The sequence below is a fragment of the Fragaria vesca genome, linkage group LG3 (assembly GCF_000184155.1).
Source record: "Fragaria vesca subsp. vesca linkage group LG3, FraVesHawaii_1.0, whole genome shotgun sequence".
NCBI lineage: Eukaryota > Viridiplantae > Streptophyta > Magnoliopsida > Rosales > Rosaceae > Fragaria > Fragaria vesca.
Window position 1 is genome coordinate 10,280,334 of NC_020493.1, and position 21,251 is coordinate 10,301,584.

The following is a 21,251-nucleotide window of genomic DNA, read 5'->3' on the forward strand; positions in this document are numbered from 1 at the left end:
AGAGTCTGAGAGGCTCGATATTTTATGGGGATAAAAGGGTTTTTATCGCTTGCGGCATGCATTCGATTTTTCCTTAGAAATTAATTTGGGAAACATAAATATTTTATTTATTATTTTATTTTTGTCCACTCACTCTAACGTTATTAAATGTTTTCCCCTGGGCCCTTCGTTTTAAATTGCCCAGTCTGCAGAGTTCGGGTTTGATCTAGTAGGAGACGAGGCATAGTCACCCGCATTTCTGCCAGTTTTCGCCAGTAGGTTACCTGTTCAACCTACTCGTGTTTTCTTGCTTCCGCTTGTGTTTAGTAGCTCTGAATACTTTAGAATTTTTGTATATTATGCGATGTTCAGAAGTGATAAATTAAGAGTGTAATATGAAATTTTCGAGTTAGGGTTGTCCATCTGCAAGGGAGATTTTCTTAATCTTTTCAGTAAATTTTCCTTGGAGGTGGTCCCCGCACGACTTACTCTGGGTTTCAGGGTGAAATTTGGGGTGGGTCGTGTCAAATTGAGTGTGTAATACTTTAAACTTTAAACTCAAGGTTTTTTATTAATACGAAAGCTAACGACTACAAGTGATAAATGCTCCTTATATAGGAGCAAATAAACCCTATGACAACTAACATCAAAGCCTAAAAGCCCATGGATTAAAAGAAAACCAAATCCAAAACAAACTATTAAAAATAATGCCTGAAAAAAAAGTAAATCTGCATTTTGAAATATTAAACGGACTCGGATGGCCTAAAAAGCCCATAGGTCGTGGCAAAAAAGCGACGAGTTTGGTTTGTTGGGCCGTTCCGCTTCCAAAAAGGTATCATAATAGTCAATCGGACACCGAACGCCAAATCTAGAGCAAATCGAGTTTAGACTTGTTTCGATCGATCTGCTCTTCAATCTTTATCGTCATCTGTTCTATATATATCACTCTTTAATTTATAATTTATTTAATGACATTTGTATTGTATTGTCAAATGTATTTTTTAGGAAAAAAAGAAAAATCCTTGTATCAAAACTATTTCTTGAGCTGGAGATACCTCATTATTTCCAAAACTTCTATGAAAACCTTTACTTTTTAGGTTTTCATCAACTAAGTCCCAAAATTTGAAAATGGTAGAAAGAAATTTGGTTCACTTAGATGACGAAAATTCATGGTTTCGTCACCTAACTTCTTAATATTTGGCGGGTCAAACTTCCGCCAATTTTTTGGGCCAAACTTTGTGTTTCACTTAAGTGACGAGATAGGCTGTTTTCGTGGGCTGAGTTTGGTTTGTAAACCCAGATAGAGGCCGGGCAACAAGTCTAGCTTAACTCAAATCCCTAAATCGATCGTATCCTCCTCCTCCTCCTCCTCCACATCCCGTATCCTCCTCCCCCACATCCTGTCTCCTCCTCCTCCTCTACATCCCGTATCCTCCTCCCCCACATCTCGTCTCCTCCTTCTCCACACCCCGTCTCCTCCTCCACATCGCCGTCTCCTCCTCCCTTGCGCCACATCCATCCACTATGCCGCCGACTAGTGGGAAGAGGAAGAGACAGGCGGAACAGTCTCAGCGACTGATGCAGGAGGTAGCCCAGCAATATCGACGCCCCACAGAGGTCCCCTCGCGGCCTATGGCGCCTCCGTCAAGTTCGGCACCTCCTCTCCCTCCACCACTGCCCGATGTCGACGAACCTTCCCTAGATGATCATCGGACTGGCCAGTCATCTGCTAAGATCAGCGTTCGGAGCAAACCGCGTCCTGAAGGAGGTAATGTTTCTCACCCGTACTCATCTCTGCCTCTTAACCGTTTGGTTTTCTAGTTGGGTATAGTAAATTTTGGATATTGGTTTCTAGGTTTTGTGTACTGAATGAGTATTGGCTTTGGAATGAGTAAATTTTGGATATTAGTTTGGAATGAGTAAATTTTGGAATGAGTATTGGTTTGGATATTGGTTTCTGAGTATTGTTGTTATTATTATCATAAAGTCATGTTTTTTATGATAACACCAAGTTGCGTTTTATTAGGATGGTGTTCATGGATTATGTGTATATTTCGGAAGGATTTTGTTTTGCTTGTGTAGGAGTCAGTGAGCTTTTAGCCAGTGTTAGTTTTTTATCTGACTTCAGAGTGCACATAAGTGTATCGATCTTGAGCTGTAGAAATTAATATGCTTTGATTGGGGGGATAGCTATGATATTATTATACATTGAGATGGTGTGGGTGTTGACAGTCTGTTATCTTCCACCATTTCAACTTCTGAAAGACTAAACCATAGACATCCATTTGTTTATCATTTTATGTGTTTGAAGGGCCAGCTTGTAGATGATACCGGTGGAAATGAGTTATGAGTGAATTGATAAGTTGGATTTGGAATGACAGACATATATATATGATTTGCATGCCTAATTTTGTTAACCCATCCCTATTAGAATTCTAGGACTAGAAGAACAAAACATCATTATCACATGGACGATATCTTGTTTACAGGAGCTTATTCTGCCTACATTAGCTGTTTGTCTGGATGATTTTTCTTGAGATCTTTGAATCCGGAGCTGCTTGTTGGTTTTTCATTTTCTTAATCTTTCACATTAGAAGTATATCGGATTCATAGAATGATATTTCAATATGTACAAAAGATCCAATTAGTCTGATTTATTTGAAGCAATGATCATCATTTATGGGTATCTTGTCATATGGAAATTAAATCTAAATTGGACTGATGATGGAACTCTAAATTTAGAAGCAATGATGGTGACTGAGATCTGGTGATCAGAAATCATCTCATATGAAGTTCATCTAGCTAGCTAGTGGTTTATATATATGTGATAGATGTCCAATATCTGTGTTTTTCTTACTTGATCCTCTTGAGGAAGGATCCATTTTGAGTGAAACATGGACCACTATTGGAGCCTAGCTTGGTTGTTATTACATGCTCAAATAGTCAAGTCCAACTGCAGGTGGCAGTTTTGATTGACACAAATGGTTTGGACAAGGACATGCAGTTTCTATGAACCCGATTTACTTCTCATATGAACTGATTGCATGTGTTGGTACTCCTTCAATTAGATGTATACCACTCATGACATGTTAGATACCTGTACAATAAACATGTCATATAACTTGCAATGAGATAGCTGAATTTCGAGACTGTTTGATGCTAGACATATGGTTAGAATGAATCACTTATTGATCGTTTGTTTCTTTTGCATTTGGTTTTGACAGAAACTTTTTTTTTTTTTCACAGCACCTCCCCCTAAAACCAAGACAGGGGTGGTAAAAGGCTTAAAAGCGGAGGAGATAGTCAAGAGGACTGGATTCAAGATTAAAGTAACTTAGGATGATTTTTGCCACGGTCCGAAGAGTAAAGAGTTAAGCAGCATGTTGACACACGATGTCGGCCACATTATACCGGACGAAATTTCCATGGTGGCTCCAACTTGGGGTGACACTAATGATGATGAGCAGAAGAAGCTGCCCACTAAACTCTTTGTAAGGACTTTTTCTGCTGTTCATGTGTTCACTCAATGCTTAATTAGTTGTAGAATTATGAGATAAATAATGTTGTTCAATTTTTAACAAATCTTTTATGAGTTTGATGTTGATGATAAGCTCATGTGGAAGTGGTTGGACGACAAGGCTAAAAATGTGTACAAAAACTAGAAGTGCACTATAAATACAATTAGGAAGGAAAACCCGGGGAAGATCCCAGAAGAGTTTGAACACCGGCCGGATGAGTGGAACTGGCTCCTTAAACACTTCGAGTCTGATGGATTCACGGTATATTACTTTCATTTTATAACTAACTGTTGCTACTGAAAGTTTGTTGGTTTAAACCAAAGGATTAGTTTCTCCCTTATTGTATTCAGTGTTCATTTTGTGTACTTATACATGTATGTGTAGCTAGCTATTGCTAGTTGGTGTCTTTGTTGTTTTGCCTTTGTTGTTCTGACCATTTGACTTTGGAAAACCAGTTTCTTGGTTCTTTTTTTTCTTGGCCATATTTGAAATTGGTAAAAAATAAAATTGATGCCAAGGACTCAATTGAAGATACTTTGTGGCTTTTGCATGTCTTTTTCTGATGCTGACTGACATATTTCTAAAACAAATTGTAGGAGGCTATAGTTTCTTGAGTTTTTGATTAATTAGTATCACACCAGCAGTATGAATGTGATGGTCTAAATGAATTAAGGCTTTAGTTTTTTCTTTGCTGTACAAGATAGATTAAGGTACAAGTCATTTACTTACATTTTCTCTAGGTACAAGTATATATATTCCACTGATTACTACAACAGTTTCTCTAGGTACAAGTATATATTACTACAACAGTTTCAGTTTTGTATTTGTGGTTTTTGATGGTTAAGCTTCATGTTAATAACCAAAGTGTTAATATGATGAAATTACAGAGAAGATCGACTGCAAACAAGAGTAACCGGGACAAGAAGACATTGCATCACCACACCGGGGAGAGGCCTTTCATCTACAATGCGAAGGAATTGAAGGACAAGGCTAGGGTGAACACCTCTATTTTATCAAAAGTTACTCACAAGCGTATGACTCAGCTCACAACCTGAAAGTAGCTGAAAATGAAGTAAGTGGTTTACATCCTGCCTTTGCATTACTTCCTACCTTTGCATTACTTCCCGCCTTTGCATTACTTCTTGGTCTCTGGAAGCCAACAATATTGTGAATTAGTTTTTTTTTTTTTGCAGGATATTAACTAGTTAACTTGCATTACTTCCTGCCTATTGCATGAGTAACTTGTAATATGTAAGAATGCATGCCATAAGCAAAAACCACAATAAGGAACCATATACTAGTGACATTTCAAAAATAAATTGTGGCAGTTAATGTCATGCAGAGTACATCTTAGACTAAGTTTCTTGATACCTTGATATATGCAGGTTGATTAACATGTGGTGGTAATCAATATACATGGGTTAATAATGCTAGATGAGAGCCTATGATTAATGACTTTCAGCAATATAGATATTACTGCCCTCAAAACTCTATTCTCCATATTAATTGTTTTTGTAAAACATATATCTCTTTTGTTAGGCTAAACTGATGGAGAAGGTTGATGAGATCCGTGACAATGTGAGGAAGGAATACCCTGGCATTCCGAAAGAAGATATTGATCTTCATTTTGACCAACAAACTCAAGCGATCTTGTTTGAAAAAGCATTTGGACATAGAAACATGAACGAGATCCGGGGAATGGGACTAGTAGGCAGTTATGGTTTGAGTCAAGGCCCCGATAGGAGCTGCACTTCACGTTCCCAACGAGCTGCACTTGTTGATATTGCTGTGGAGGAAGCCTGAAAGGCCAAGGAGGAAGCTCGGAAAGCCAATGAGGAAGCCATAAAAGCTAAGGAAGAGAACATACAAATCATGGCACGTCTTTAACAATGTGAGCAGTTTCTCTTCACCAAATTCGGCGTATGCTAGCCGGCAGTCCCACCACAAGAGCAGCCCAATGATGATGATCATGATGATGGAGGCATTGACTCAATTGACTTTGTTTCATAGTCACTAGTTCATTTTCTAGTAGTATATATTTTGTATGAACAAGTCTATATTGATCAAGTACTAGTACTTTTGATGAGTTTGTATATGAACTTGATTATATATATATATATATATATATATATATATATATTATATATATTTGCTACTGCCCCAGGTGCTGCTTTGGCCAATATTGAGTACTTTTATTTTTATTTTTTTGTTAATATTAAATGTGATTTTAATAAGTTTTAATAATTAAATTTAATAAAAATAAATAGTACTAAGGTGACGAAAGTTAAACTTTCGTGGCCTTAGCCCGATGAAAGAATTGTCAGCAAACTGATCGTTGTTAGTGCTTTCGTCAGCTAAGTAGCCTTGCGACGAAATTATTTTCGTCAGCTAAGTAGCTTGGTTCGTCAGCTAAGTAGCTTGGCGACGAAATTATTTTTGTCAGCTCAGTAGCCTGGCGACAAAATTATTTTCGTCAGCCTAGTAGCTTGGCGACGAAATTATTTTCGTCGTCTAAGTATCTTGGCGACGAAAAATAAGATGACAAAATTAATATTTTCGTCACCTGAGTGCTCTAACCACCGGCCTTAGATGACGACTCTTAGGTGATGAAATTTTCGTCGTTTTAGTGTTTACATGACGACATAAGCTTTTAGGTGACGAAAAAATTTCGTCACCTAAGAACTTTTTCTAGTAGTGTTGTAAACCTTGAAAGTTTGAACTTGGAGGTAGTATGGATTGTTGATGAGTGTCCAGTGACCATGGGAGGTCTTGGAGGAAGGATTGCCCTTCTTTGGGCAACCTTTAAGTTAAGGGTTGGATAAGGGTACTTTGATCCTTGTGAGAAATTACTAACGTTATTAATTGTGTTAATTAGGTAGCTTGTGGAGTTGTTAGTGAGTTTGTTTCTTGTGTTTTTGTGAAGACGCAACGAGAGTATTTAGGTGAGTAAAATCTCACCAAGGTTCACTTTCGGACCATTTATTTATGGTTACTATGGTGAAAATTATTATGATTATGATGATGATGATTGTGATGATGATGATTGTGATGATTGTGATAATAAAATGATGATGATTATATTGATGATTATAATTTAAAATTATTGTTTTTTTATTTGTTTTAAAATATATGAGCTTGATCGCCAACGGCTCATAGGTAAGATAAAACAAGTTTTCCTTTGATATGATTATTTTTAAGGTTCATGTGATCATAATGTTTTAGGCTATTGATAGATTATTCTTGTGGGGATATCTATGTTTGTTCGTATAAATATATCTATGCGGAAGAATTTAATTTTTATGATGTGCTCCTTGTGTTGATTGATGATGATTTTATTATATTGTGATTTGTGGTTTAGATAGTCAAACCGAGTTCCAAGCCTTTAATCGGGTGATTGGTTACGATTATGACGATTCTAGTCTATTGTGATTTGTTGTTTAAATAGTTAAACCGGGTTCCAAGCCTTTAACCGGGTGATTGGTTACGGTTATAATGCTATTATTATTTTGTTATTTGATATTGGACAGTCAAACTGGGTTCCAAGCCTTTGGCCGGATGATTGGTTACAGTTAGGAATATAGCTCTAGTCCGTCTGTCGGTGTAGGTCATGGGAGGTATCTGGGACCCATGGGTACATAAATTGTTGTTGTCGGTCATGAGAGGTATTTATTAATATCTGGGACTCATGGGTACATGTGTTTGTTGTAGGTCATGGGAGATACCTTATTGGTATCTGGGACTCATGAGTACATGTTTATTTGTAAAAGTATTGGTTATGTGGTTTTAACATTGTTCTTAATTGTTGTCAATTAATTTCATTGTTTTGAGTATCTCTTGAACTATGCTTAATGTAGGAGATTTTCAATCTTATTTGTGTATTTTTAGTGAAATTCCTGAACTATTCTTTTTGCAAGATTCATTGTTTTGGAAATTGTTGTGTTTTCTTATTTACTCTCTTTTGAATTTTCTTGTTTGAGGCGATTCCTGAACTAAGTTCTAAGGCAGGAATTACCGGTTTTATCTTATGTGATGTTGGATTGAGTTATTTTTGGGAGTTACTCATAAGGGCTTTTTAGCTTACCGGGTTTGTTGTTTACAACCCTGTGCACTAATTCATGGTGTAGGGGTTAGACCGCAGGTGATGACAGCGGGGTTGAGGCGAAAGCATAGTGGCAGGGTTTTTAATTGCTGTACGCTTTATATTATTATATTTGGTAGACAGCATTAAATTCATTCGAGTGTTTTTATTTCTTGACTTTCAAGTTTATGTAAACATGGAAATGTAATATTTGACTCGATGTTGAGTTGTGTTGACATTACATTTCTGCAATTAAGTTTAGTCTTCTTTAAGTTATTGAACAGGTCTTGGGGAATATATTATTGTAAGTTATATCATGCCCAAATTTTTGAAATTTATCCTTCGAAAATTAGGGTGTGACAAACTTAGTTGGTAGGGTTGGTACTTGGTTGATACGGTTGGTAATATGCCTCTACCAAGTTTAGATTGTGACCTAAAAACTGAAGTGATAAATATAATTTTTGCACAAATATAATGCAATGATAGCTTTGGTTTAGTTGTATGTGGTCATATTTTCCATCAGAGCAGTTATGATTTTGAAACATACCTCTTGCCAAAGTTTTAACATTTTATATTTTAATTGTATTTATATCTATAAGATGTTACAAATATAAAACAATACATATATTACAATAATGGTGTCTTGTGCTTTAGGAGTGAGAGTTGTTTAGAAAAGGTTTAAACTTCGAGTCTCACATCTGCAACAGATTCTTAACATTTCGTATTATTTATATATGTAGGATGTTATAAATATAAAATATGCATGTATCATAATGAAGACGTTTTATGCTTCAGTGGTTGGGAGCGAAGGTTTTTTGTAACAAATTGGAGGTTCAATTCTCGTTTCCTACATAGATATATGTGTATTTTTGTATAAGTACACATATATGGTTGATACGGTATACCGATGGTATGTAAATCTCAATACCAAATACCAACCATGTTACCCAGACCGATACGGTATACCATACTAAGTAAGTCGGTTATTGAGTCTTTAGTATACCAACTATGGTTGGTTGGTTTCGACAAGACCCAAATTACAAGCCCTGTTCCCATTAATAATTGGCTTTAACGTGAAAAATGCTTGGTATATATACAAGTGTTTCTGGAAATCTTTTGCTTCTAATTTACTAGCTGTGATTGTGTATATAGCTAATAAGGATATCGATCCAACGCTCAGAGCTTAAGTGAACCCGATCGAGTATGTTAGCCAAAGAACCAAGGCGAAAACGAGAAAGGGAATATGACTGTATGAGCTATCCAATTATATATATGGAAAGCTTTCTTTAAAATTTGTTCATCCATAATTTGATGAGGAATTTATTATTTATCTAGGCATTGGTAACGAATACCTATATGATCATATGAAATTTATGGACGAACTTTTCCGTTCTTAACCTCATTCTAAATTTATAATCATTGGGTTGGTTATTGCATATATTCAGAATTTTGGTTAACGAGAAGGCATGGATACACAAGCCCTAGCAGCCTGGACGTACGTGGTTGGTAGTAAGCTAGAGTTTCATTCAAAGGCTCAAGTGAGTCAAGTCATTGATTTTTCATATTCAAAAGCTCGATCGATTCATTTTCCACCATACACCAAAGTCCAGTTCTTCACCATCGATCATTGCTTATTAATTTGTTTTCCGGTACTTAGCAAATTCGATTCAGAACTAGCTAGCTTCCTCATCACTATCGGGGTCTGTTGCTTCAGTTGATAGTGAAAGATAGAGCGATATCTGTCTCCTTTTTCTTCTTGCGCATGACCAAAGAATTAATGCAATGATCGACAACTGAGAAAAGACGGTTGGTCACTCTTCTCTTGGAGACTTGGACAAGTAACATATATACCTAAAGACATTATAGAGTACATTATTGACTTGGTGATCGAGTTGCTCGTGTTCCTGTCTTGCTCGATCGTTTTGCTCTTCATCAACAGAGAGTCTCATTTGTATGCTTATATAGATCTATCAGGGCATGTGTACGTATAAGCCTGGAAGTGGCAGGTAGTAAAGCTAGCTAGGGTTTATGTCAAAAGGAACATTATGCCATATTAGAAGACACGCGCGGTACGTAAGTGCTGGGTTTGTATCCACTGCTGAGGGCCTCCTCCAAAAGAAAAAACTTGGAGTACCTTCTCTCATACATATATTCATTGCTGTTCTACATATTGTCCAGACATTCTCATGCGATCTTAAGCTTCCTAGCTTCCCATATACAATCATACATAATAATAACACTGATTCCTGGTCCATGAAACACCAAAGTGCTTTACTACTATTATTTCCAGTGATTAATTAGCTACCTTTGTGGCTTTGTCGTCCTCTTCTGTTCGCCGACTTGCACATTTCTTAGGTATTCGAAAAGAGTATTGGTAAAGACAATGCATGTCCAGAATGTTTTTACTTCCAACTCCTCTTTTTCCTGGAGTTTGGGGAAGGAAACCCTTATAATGAGGACTCTTAAGTTGAGGATTAGTTGAAAACTTTTTAGTTTATCCCACTTTTTGATCTTATATGCACATCTTAACGGTTCAGTTTATAGGTATTTATAAGTAGATCATTTCTGTAAATTTTTAGCCATATTGAAAATCGTTAAGACATTCATAAATGTGATTTACCAATTATGAACTTGAACGGTTAATGTTTGACATATTTGGTTCAACCATTAATTTGATCTAGTTTGTTACCTTAACGATCACCGATTTGGCTGAAAATTTGTAGGGTTGATCTACACATATAGACCTAAAAACTGAACGGATGAGATGCCAAGATGTGATTGAAAAATAGGTTTTTTAAACCATAAACCGAAAAGTCCTCAACTAGTCCTCAACTTAAGGGTCCTCACTAGAAGGACTCCCTTAGATGGAGAATATCATGTACATAAACTAAGGCCGGGGCATGATGCATGAGTGAGCTGCTTCCATACCGAAGGCTTACCTCAATTACATCAATAAACAGGTTTATCATGCGATTCATGCCAATTGGGTTATATAATAAATCTATGTTACACCAATACTCCACCCTATGGAGTGTCGGAGTGTCCGACACTCCCGATACACCGATACCGATACGATACACCAAAATGTGTGTCCGATACGCCACGTGGCGTGTCAAAAAAAGTTGACTTTTTGGACACGTTGACTGACACGCCACGTCAGCCTGAGACACGCCATGTCAGCGTGTTGACTGAAAAAAAAAAAAACAAGAACTAATACCTAATCGAAGAGGAAGCCCACTAACATAGAAGAGGAACAAAAAAAACTGAAAAAGGAAGTCGAGGGGAGGGTGTTCCAGATGCGACACAGCTAGTACGAGTCGATCTAGAATTGGCCGTCCATTCTTGGGCGGTGAGCTGGAGCGGGTGAGCGCTGGCACAAGTCGATCTAGTACGAGTCAATCGACAAGAATCTGCCAAAGCTAGTACGAGTCCTTGAGTGAGTCCTTGAGTCAGTTGGAGCGGGTGAGTGCTGGCACAAGCACGGCACATTTTTGGAGCACCTCATCGACATGTACCGCATCCTCAACCTCGTCATCTTCGACCCTTCCACCGGCGTCGCCTTTCTCTGTTAGTTTTCTCGGGCAGAGAGAGATCGACATCGCCTTTCTCTGTCACAGCTACTCTTCCTCCGCCGACGACGCCTCCGCCTACAGCCGCCGGCCGCCTAAACCCTCTCTTTGGTTGTAAGGTCAGTCTTAATCTCAGCTTTGAAGTCTTTGGTGATTGCAGGAGGAGATGTTTGCAAAATTGAGTTGTTTTGAAGTCTTAATCTCAGAGAATTGCTACTGCCCAAAGTTGATGGATTGCTTCTTTTTAGCTTTTATGTTGTTAATTATGAACTTGAATCATTTTATCTATCAAGGATAAATGATGATGTCAATGCATGCGTGCCTTGCTCTTATGTATTTTGAATACCTTAATTATGGGGTTTTAGGCGGTTGGTGTTGTTATGGGGTTAGGAATGTTGTTTTTTCATTCAGTTTAATGAATGTGTTGAATTAGATATGACTATTTGTTAATCATCCTTTAGATTAAATATTGACTCTCTTTTATGTTATTTGTTACAGACTTACAGTTATGCAATTGCTTAAATTTAGAACATTATTTCAGTAATGTGATGAATTTATTCATATTTGAGCATTTTTTTATTAATTAGAAATATATAAATAAGTATTTATATTTGCCGTGTCCGACCCGTGTCGAAAATGCAGTTTTTGAGTTTTACCGTGTCGCCGTGTCGGTACGTATCGTGTCGCCGTATCCGTGTCCGTGTCCGTGCAACATAGTAATAAATACATGCGCCCTAAATACATTAGCTGAGCACCAACATCTTTCAAGCACTTGTTCTCTTTTTCAGTCTTCTTTAATTTGTAAATGCCGAAATAGAATAATCCAAGTAGAAATCTCTTTGCATATATATAGAAAAGTACTGCAAGTCTAGACTAGAGAGAGAAGCCCGTCCGGATTCTCCCATTATATATGTGTAGGAGCTGGGAATCCCTCCATCTATCGGAAGCAGTTAAGACCACCAAAGCCCCAATTCCTCATTCAGCCAAAAAAAGAAGAAGCCACATTTCCTCCAGCCAAACACAAACCCTTGCATAGCAAACACAGCGGCTATGAAAGCAGCAAATTAATCCAAAAAAAAGTGATTGAAGGATCCCCTAGAATTCAATTGATGGGGTTCTCCTTCATAACAGTACGTGTTCATGTTTGCCTTTATGATAGTTTGCTTTTCCTCGATTAATTTACTAGCTAGAGATCACACATGTATATATGTAATCTCTTCATATATATGGGGAAGAGATTATCATTGTCAATATACAGATCACAAATGTACGTGGTACGTAAAACCGACTGGTCCATGTAAGCAATTGAGCAATGGAACGTGGTGTCTCCCCTGGAATAAGCCCGCAGTGCTTCTTAAAGTTGTAACTGTTGAATTATCATACGGAAATTGATCGAGTCTCAACAAATTTAATGATATGTAATCTTTCTTATCTTTCTTCAATAAAGATGTATAAACTCATCAACGATTGCATGTTCTCAAGAGAATAGATGTTCTTGTTCTGCATATTCCCCCATTTATAAAAAATAAAAAAAAGCAAGAAAAAATAATCAAAGCAGCATAAGACTAGCACATCGACCTTTCAAACCTTTCCCTCTCCTAGAATTCTCAACCCAAAGAACAAAAAAAGAAAGGAAAAGAATCACAGCCTCCCACTTGATGCATATCTTCTGCTCTTCCCTCCAAAAAACAACAGATGCTCTCCAACTGTGTTCATCTCCTTAGCCCCCAACCTCTCCCAATCCCCAAACCCCTAATCCCACCTTTACCTCCCAAATTCCAATGCAAGACTCAATCTTTCCCCCTTAAATCTCCACCAAACCCATCTTTTCCTCAATTACGCGCCAAAATCCCATCTGGGTATTCAAGGCCTTTTCTGGGTTGTTTATGTTCTTCAGCTTCATCATGTTCTTCTTCGCCGGAGGAGGAGGATTTCGAGGTGGAACTTGGCCGGCTCTTGGCCCTTTTGCCGGAGGAAATGCGGCAGAGAGTGAAGGAGCACCCGGAGCTTCATCAGTTGATTGAAGTGGTTATGGATTTGGGCCGTAAGCCGCTGGCCCGGTTTCCCTCCGGCGACTTTGTGCTGTCGGAGAATCTGATTACGGTTCAGGATCTTGAACAGGCCACTTCTCAGGTAAAATGGTTTATGCCCACCAAGTGTTTGATGGATTTGATTGGATAAAGGTTGAACTTTTATGTGGTGGGAGTTTAAAGTTGATTGTTTTAGTGTTGGGTTTGGTCTGTGATGAGTTTTTGTTGATGGGTTTGTAAAAGCATAGATGAATATGGTTTTGAATTTAGTATGAGTCAAGATTTTTGATTGACCAGTGACAGAGCATTGGTAGGGATTAGGGAGGAAGAGAGAGCTGAAATGTGGTAGACTTGTTGTACTTTCATATTGTTTCTTCAAAAGTCATTGTTCAAGGGCATACCATGTTTAGCTTTTGTAGCTGCTTGTTGTAGGTGGGTGATTTTGCAATTGACAACCGAGCAGGCATTAGCAGGACACTGCACCGCATTAGTGCCATTAGGAATCGGAAGGGTGCTATTATTGGTCTGACTTGTCGTGTTGGTAGGGCGATATCAGGTAGTGCTAGTTTGCTGCGAGATTTGGTTCGGGATGGCCTTTCTTTGTTGCTCATTGGGCCTCCTGGGGTGGGAAAAACAACGATTATCAGGTTAGTTTTTTCCCTTTCTTTATGTTTGTCCTGGGTCACCATTTTACAACAAAGTAAGATTATGATGCAGGAAAAATGCAAGCCCATGTAACTGTAATCGAGCTACATTATCTTGCGAAAGAATAGAAACCTTGGCTTAATTTCTTTATGCGGCCCGCATTGCAATTTCCTCACCAATTAAACAGATGGTTGTTTCCATGAGAAACTTTATGATACGTTTATATTTCCCACAACTCTCAAAGCAAGTGCTATAGTTGTTGTTTTCGAGTCTCTTAGTAATTATATAGGTTATCAGGAAGAGTTTTATCTTTGGGCGGTGTGTAATCAATAACCCTGAAGAACCAAGACAAAGGTTTGCAAGTCCATTGGTAAATTGTTATAAATGTTATGCAATGTGTAATCTCAGAAGATGCACTTTTTTGTTAGTTCTTGAGAAGTATCGATCTGATTTCCATAATATTTAACGTGCAGGGAAGTAGCTCGGATGCTTGCAAACGATCATAAGAAACGTGTGATGATTGTTGACACCTCCAATGAGATTGGTGGGGATGGTGATATACCTCATGCAGGAATAGGCAATGCTCGGCGAATGCAAGTCCCCATCTCTGATATGCAACATAAGGTATGAACCATGTGATCAGAACTGTTGAATGATGAAGCTAGAGAATTATGGCGTGTGTTATTCTTTTCCCAATGAGTTTTATAACTCTACAACATACTTGGAACTGAGAAAGTGGAAAAGATCAACCTAACACCTGATTCCTGACTATTTTTGGACTAGTTCTACACTTTTCTCGTTACAAATTAGCCCTCAATTCCTAAGTACGCAGTACTTCCCAACCATTATAAATAGCTCTACAACATACTTAGAACTAAGAAAGGGTAGATTCTCAAAAAAAAAGAAAGAAGAACTAAGAAAGGGTAAAAGATCAACCTAACACCTGATTCCTGACTATTATTGGACTAGTTCTACACTTTTCTCATTACAAATTAGTCCTCAATTCCTAAGTACGTAGTACTTCCCAACCATTATAAAGTGTCTAGCAGTAAAAAATTATGATATTAGAAACTATATGTATAAGAGGAAGAGATTGAATGTCTTTTGGATGCTGGGTTTAAGCGACGTATTTTAAGAATTTATGTCATCATGATTCTGAGGGGGTGTTTACTTAATTCCAAGAAAGTACCTACAAGGATGCTATTCTCCTCTCAAATCCTCTCTTTCCTTCTCTTTCCGTCTCTGTTGATATATGTGTGTGAAGTTGTGTTTAGTCTAGTGTCGACCAATACTTCTTTGGTTAGATGTTCTATATTCTTGGGGTAAAAGATAAAATCAAAAACATTTATGCATTGGTAATTACCGAGGAAAGACTGGTTTACATAGTGCTTTAAAAGTTACATGACTGTTGGAAATGCTGTGTAGACTCTTCCAATTTTTTCTCGAAGGCTTGCCAATACTTAATGCTAGTAGGAAACTGAAAATTGTATGCAATTTTTATATTTCATTCTGTAAACTTTTCTCTTAGTCTGGGTTATATAGCTTTTCTCCTTTTGTTTTCCCAGCAACATGATATGATGATCATGCTTCCAGTATTGATTGATAGCCTCTCTTATTCTAGTTTTGAATAAGTTTATATCTTACTTTTTTCTGCCGCAACTAATTGATTCTCATGCTATGTAAGTACTTTTATTCAGGTCTTGATAGAAGCTGTGGAAAATCATATGCCGCAAGTGATTGTAATTGATGAAATTGGCACTAAACTTGAAGCAATGGCTGCAAGCACAATTGCACAACGTGGAATCCAGCTAGTGGCCACTGCTCATGGAGTAACAATCGAGAATCTGATAATGAATCCTTCATTGGAAATGCTTGTTGGAGGTGTACAGGTATGGAGGCTATAGCAAAAATTTATTATTGCAATCAACTGCATGTGCTTTGGGATGGTTTAGATCTTAGGTTTCATTCCCTTTATACTACATTCAACAACATTGGCATGGCAATATTGCATTTTTAAATGGACTTTTATATTCTTGTATTACCTGAATTATGTAGAATTTCATGGGTCACTAGCAATTAGTTCGTGGATTGTTTGAATTCCTCATTTTCTTTGGTTTTTGTATATTTCTCTTGATCGATGAGCCTGATCTTATGGACCTCTGTGTTGTTCTAAAGTGTGGTAGTTAGCAATCTCTTCTGCTAGTTACAACTTTCTCTTTGATTTTTGGTTATTTCTTACTCTTAATTATATAAGTTGAAGTTATTTTTTGGCTTTGGTTACATTAATACGTTCACTTTAGAGTGTGACACTAGGAGATGAAGAGGCCAGCCGGAGGGGGGTTCAAAAGACTGTGCTAGAAAGGAAAGGACCTGCATCATTTAGTTGTGGGGTGGAGATAATTTCAAAGACAGAATTAAGAGTTCATCCTAGCTTAGAAGCAACGGTGGATGCTATCCTCTCAGGTATGTTTCTTAAGAAAAGTAAAACCTGTCCTACTTCATTTTCCTTTCCCATAGTTTTGAATCAAATCTGAAAATCATGTTATGTTGGTTAAGGTCGTTTCCCAAATTTCGAAGTTCGCAAAATTAACTCTCAGGGATCAGAAGAAACTACTAAAAGCGAAAATTTGCTCTCCAGTTCCTTGGATGAAGAAGATGATAATGTTATAGAAGTTGACAACAATATGAGTGACAAAGGATATGGTTATACTGATTTTACTCCTGAAGTCTCTCCATATATGCAAGTGGATTCTGAGGATGAAGGGATGGAACTTCGATTGTTTGTTTATGGGGTAAGACATCATAATTTTGCAAATTAAACAATTCTGTTTATGTCAATTAAAACTTTCCTGATGCTCATTTCTGGCGAGTCTGTTAAATACACAACTTACAAAATATTTATTTTAGATCCTAGAAGCCACTGTGATGCAAGGGATAAAACAGTTGAAGATGGATGAGGCTGCTATCAAGTTAACAGATGATATCAGCAAGGCAGATGCACTATTCGCCATGCAATCCAAGCTCAAGAAGAATCCCGGGATTCAGGCTGCTGCTAGATCTCATGGCACACCCATTTATGTCACTAAGGTAATCAACACTGCATTAGTTTATTTCCTAGTAGTTTACTCATACTCGTTGTTTCGATCACCATTGTTTTTTTCTCTTTCTCAAGACAAGCGCATTGGTGGAAATTAAAAAGGCACTACGGTTACTATTGAATGATTATTACGGTGGTTTGAACGATTATGCACCAGTAGATAACATGCAATCGTCTGAGAAGGTTGATGCTCTAGAGGTAATTATAAACCTTGTCAAGCTCCACATTTTCAGAACATCTATTGTGATTCTATTTTCTATCGATTTCTTAAATTAGGCAAGAAATGAATTCTCTCTTCCCATCATCAACTTCTGCATAATCAGTAACACAAGTCAACAGAGTTGAAGTACATTAAATTGAATCCCCAATCTGTTGATATATTCTTGGTAGAAACCTGCTTTTTAGCTTCATACCCAATCTGTTGATATATTCTTGGTAGAAACCTGCTCTTTAGCTTCATACCTATTCTTGTTATTGACTCCCCATGAATTGTGACTTAACAAGAAACAAAACAAGGTAGAACCCTGTATTACCAATATAATTAGTAATTACCACCCTCTGTAGAAATCATTAATAGTACACAGCATCAAGTTAGGATAGCTAGATTGGGTTTCTTTACCAGGTATTTTACCTGTGGCTTCAAGGGGTATTCACATTTCGCATATGCTTTCTCTGACAAAAAAGAAAAGAAAAAAGTGGGTGCTATTCTTCTCCAGTCCCTTGGGACACTGTATTTAACCGATACCTAGGTCAATAACTTTTCGTTCAATACTGTCTTACAGGAGGCAAGAATAGCCATTGAGCAGGTTGTAATTCCAAAAGGGGAACCTGTAGACCTTCTTCCGAGGCCATCCCACATTATGTCTCTTCAGATTGACCTTGTTCGCAAATACAAACTAGAAGCAGAAAGAATTGGTCAGGAGGCAGATGTACATCTCCGTATCCTTCCGTTTCATACTACAAAGATTGAAGAGAATCGTACTAGCAAAAGAACTGCTAATGATGATGATGAATTTGATGAAGTTCTGGGTACCAATGGTTACACAAACGGTTCACTTCCCACTGTTGAAAGGTTACCATTACTTCCAGATTAGCAAGCAGGATGTGATGAATTTAGATCGTTGGTACCTTACCTTGCTCATATGCAAAGGCTACCTTGTGAGCACTGTGACAATGCCTGATCTGTACAAAATATATGTGCTGTGTACTGATAGACATTAAAGAAGTTGGTCAAAGTTTAAAGTCTATATATGGCCTTTGCCCTACAGTTCATCATTTTTTTACATGTGCTGCGGCATAAGATTATTAGCGAAAAGAAAGATTAACGAAAGCCAGCAATGGATTGAACTGGTGCTCAAGGATCCTGCGAATCTCCCTTTTAGCATTGATAGTTGATTATTTGGAACAAAGTCGTAGATCTTCTTTTGATTTGGCAAGACCTAAGGTCAAGTCATCATAAATGTCGGCTTCTGTAAAGTGTGATGCGCAACCGACAATTGATCAGCGTTCATGGCCTGGTGATTCTCTGGCTCTTAATTAGTATCTACTGTGTAAAGTAACTGTTGCAAATCAAAATTGATTTCCTTTGATTACTATGCAACAAGAGAGAGCTTTACAAAGCACGCGAATGTCCTGCAAACGTTATAATAAGGCTACTGAAGTGAAAGAGGAGCTTGTCATGACCCAAGTTTGCTCCAATTTCAGAGGTTGGTATTGGAGGTAAGTCAGACGCAGATCACAGAAACAATATTGATTCCAGTAATGCCAGAAGCTGATTGTAAAAGGGTACGGTTGCTTTGTAACTTTATACCAAGTCTGGCAGTTTCCTGTGTGTGTGTAATTGTGATTCTGATGACAATGATCAAATGCCTCGATGCCTCAGATCCCTCATTAGGGAAAATTCCTAAGTTGGGAAATTCTATTGGGAGCCAAAGTCTACTTCATGACAAGATATTCACCATGCTGCATAAGCCAAAGGCTTCATATTAGTGGGATTGATAGTCATTATAAGTTGGCCTAAGTGTAGGACAAAACTTGTTGGCCTTTAATTTGTACGTAGTCTATTAACATAGCAGGGGCATTATGTTGTTTTTTATAAAGGGGCACACCAAAAAAGCATGGAACTTTTATGCTAAGGATATATTATGTTTCCCAAAGCATACCAAGAATACTCCCTACACTTGTAGGTTTTTTATGAAAGTCGGCTCGTTATTCTTAGAGGTGTTAATTTGTAATGAGTACCTTATAGGACACTCATTGATGATTTCCAAGTTTAATTAGCCGATGAGAATGATGATAAATTTAACGTGAAAACACCAACTCATTTCAAAATGCTGAATTAGTCTATATGATAAGGTACTCGTCGAAGACTATATTTACATGTTAATTTGTTCTTTTTGTAGATTAATTGAGCCTACACATATATGCAGAATTTGAGATTATCATTGTGTTAACTCGAAACAATCTTGCAACCCAAGGTTTCAATCTAGCTAGTGATTAGCTGTAACCATTTACAAAGATCCATGCCCACAACTTCCATGAGTTCATTTGTAATAGATAATTAGCAAGCAAATTAACTACAAATAATCAAGTTCATGCATTGTAGATAATTATATCTTGAGTGATATACAGTTAATCTCATCAAAATGAGGAAGTAATTTTTTTTTTTTTTTTTGCTGATGACTGATCTTATCAGCTCTTTTCTTTTACTATCATCTTGTCTGAATTTTTTTTTCTTTTCAGATAAGAATATGGAAGATGCATGGATATATGCACTACTACCATGAATTTTGTTGTTCTTTACTTAAATTAAAGTACTCGAATGACGGTCGACATTCAAGCACGGACGTTGGTACGTGATAGAGGCATTCTATTGCTGCTATATATACCCAGCCTACCCTAACTCTTGAGTTGTATCCCATGAAGGCCTGAGCTCCCAACTTCCTTAGATAATACATGGCTGGCCAGCTTAACTACTTCTCGTTCTTTATCTTCCTAGTCTTGCTTTCATTTCCAGGTTTTCATCAAGCTCGTGCTCGAGCACCATTGCTGAAGGAGACCAAGGTCGTCGATCGATCGATAATGATGGAGAGTGCCAGAAAGGTGCTGAGGGCTGGTATTCAAAGACAAGACGGAAAGCCTTTCGACTCCAAACGCTTGAGTCCCGGCGGCCCTGATCCACGCCATCACTAGACGACGTCTGTCTGCCGTACGTGACTTGATCAAACTTTCGAGCTGCAGTACTATAGGATCTCACAAAAACGATGCGGCGAAACGAGTGTGCTAGCTTAATGTTATTGCAAGTCTCATACTTGATCTTACATTACGAGTCATTTTTTTCCCTTCATTTTTGAATTGTTCCGTCTTGATTTGTGTTACAGTTAGAGGCTTGAATTATAATCAGGGAAGATGTACGTAACTTCAATTGTTGAGTAATAAATTTTGGAATTTTAAAATTTTATCTATATATTCAAAGAAGACAACTCTTTATATAGCAGTACTATACCAGCTCCCTTTGTAAACTAGTTCTATATCATCATATCGACATAGTGATATAGATCGAGCTAGCTAGTTGACTAATCTACTGATTCGGTTTACTGTTTACCTTTATATTAAACCGGCCGGTTAATATATCAGTATTGCATGTTTTATTAATATATATATACACACACACATAATTCCCTTTCAAAGCGGGTTTGAAATTAAAATGTGGATCTTCTTATTTCACTCACGTTAGGTCGCATTTCCACATCTTAACCGTACAATGTCTAGAACATAGTGTACGTATCGAATTAGATTAAATAAATCAACAGAACAAAAACTGTCAAAACAGATTCATTCGTGTAAAACTATAAATCACGATTACGGAAGCTCAAATGATCTTCAAATTGGATGAAACTTTGCAAAAATAATCTACACACTGTGTTTTAGACACTAAAATGTGGAGTTGTGGAAATGCAACTTAAAAGTGAGCGAAATAAGGATGTCTACACTTTAATTTCAAAGCGGGACACTGCTCTGGAAAAGAACTGTGTGTGTGTGTCTATATATATATATATAGATTTTCTCAGCTGCGGATGTCCGCACCGATTTTTTGGTGCGGATTTCCATTTTTGCACCACTTCCCGATCGAATTTCCTCAAACTTCCTTCTAGACATATCTAGATCATCTCTGCAAAATTTCAGCCAATTTGGTGATCGTTAAGGCCCTCAAAATCGAAAAACAAATCTGACGGACTGAATTCTGTCCGGTTCAAGTATATAACAGAAAAACGCAAGTTTGAGGGCCTTAACGATCACCAAATTGGCTGAAATTTTACAGAGATGATCTACACA

General features: G+C 37.5%; 1 protein-coding gene and 1 pseudogene across 2 annotated transcripts in view; both read left to right on the forward strand.

The window, feature by feature from the left end:
- LOC101292394 overlaps positions 1-21,251 on the forward strand; it is a 1,325,780-nt pseudogene that overhangs the window by 712,846 nt on the left and 591,683 nt on the right. The window contains exons 134-136 of the transcript XR_184374.1: positions 4,385-4,492; positions 5,037-5,285; positions 6,373-6,439. The product of XR_184374.1 is annotated as an uncharacterized LOC101292394 (transcript). The remainder of the gene's footprint in view (positions 1-4,384; positions 4,493-5,036; positions 5,286-6,372; positions 6,440-21,251) is intronic.
- On the forward strand, positions 12,678-18,447 carry LOC101311449 (uncharacterized protein ycf45-like). Its single transcript, XM_004294026.1, has 9 exons — positions 12,678-13,277; positions 13,607-13,821; positions 14,293-14,443; positions 15,517-15,708; positions 16,120-16,282; positions 16,376-16,611; positions 16,727-16,906; positions 16,992-17,114; positions 17,699-18,447. Exons 1-9 carry the CDS (start codon positions 12,840-12,842, stop codon positions 18,008-18,010), a joined length of 2,010 nt encoding a protein of 669 aa, XP_004294074.1. The 5' UTR covers positions 12,678-12,839; the 3' UTR covers positions 18,011-18,447.

What these genes read in the sequence shown, in the direction of transcription:
- LOC101311449 (XM_004294026.1), top strand. Translation starts at nt 12,840, where the DNA reads ATGCTCTCCAACTGTGTTCATCTCCTTAGCCCCCAACCTCTCCCAATC. An exon ending in GGAAAAACAACGATTATCAG is followed by an intron (nt 13,822 to 14,292) that starts GTTAGTTTTTTC and finishes TTTAACGTGCAG; the next exon opens with GGAAGTAGCTCGGATGCTTG. An exon ending in TTCGATTGTTTGTTTATGGG is followed by an intron (nt 16,612 to 16,726) that starts GTAAGACATCAT and finishes TATTTATTTTAG; the next exon opens with ATCCTAGAAGCCACTGTGAT.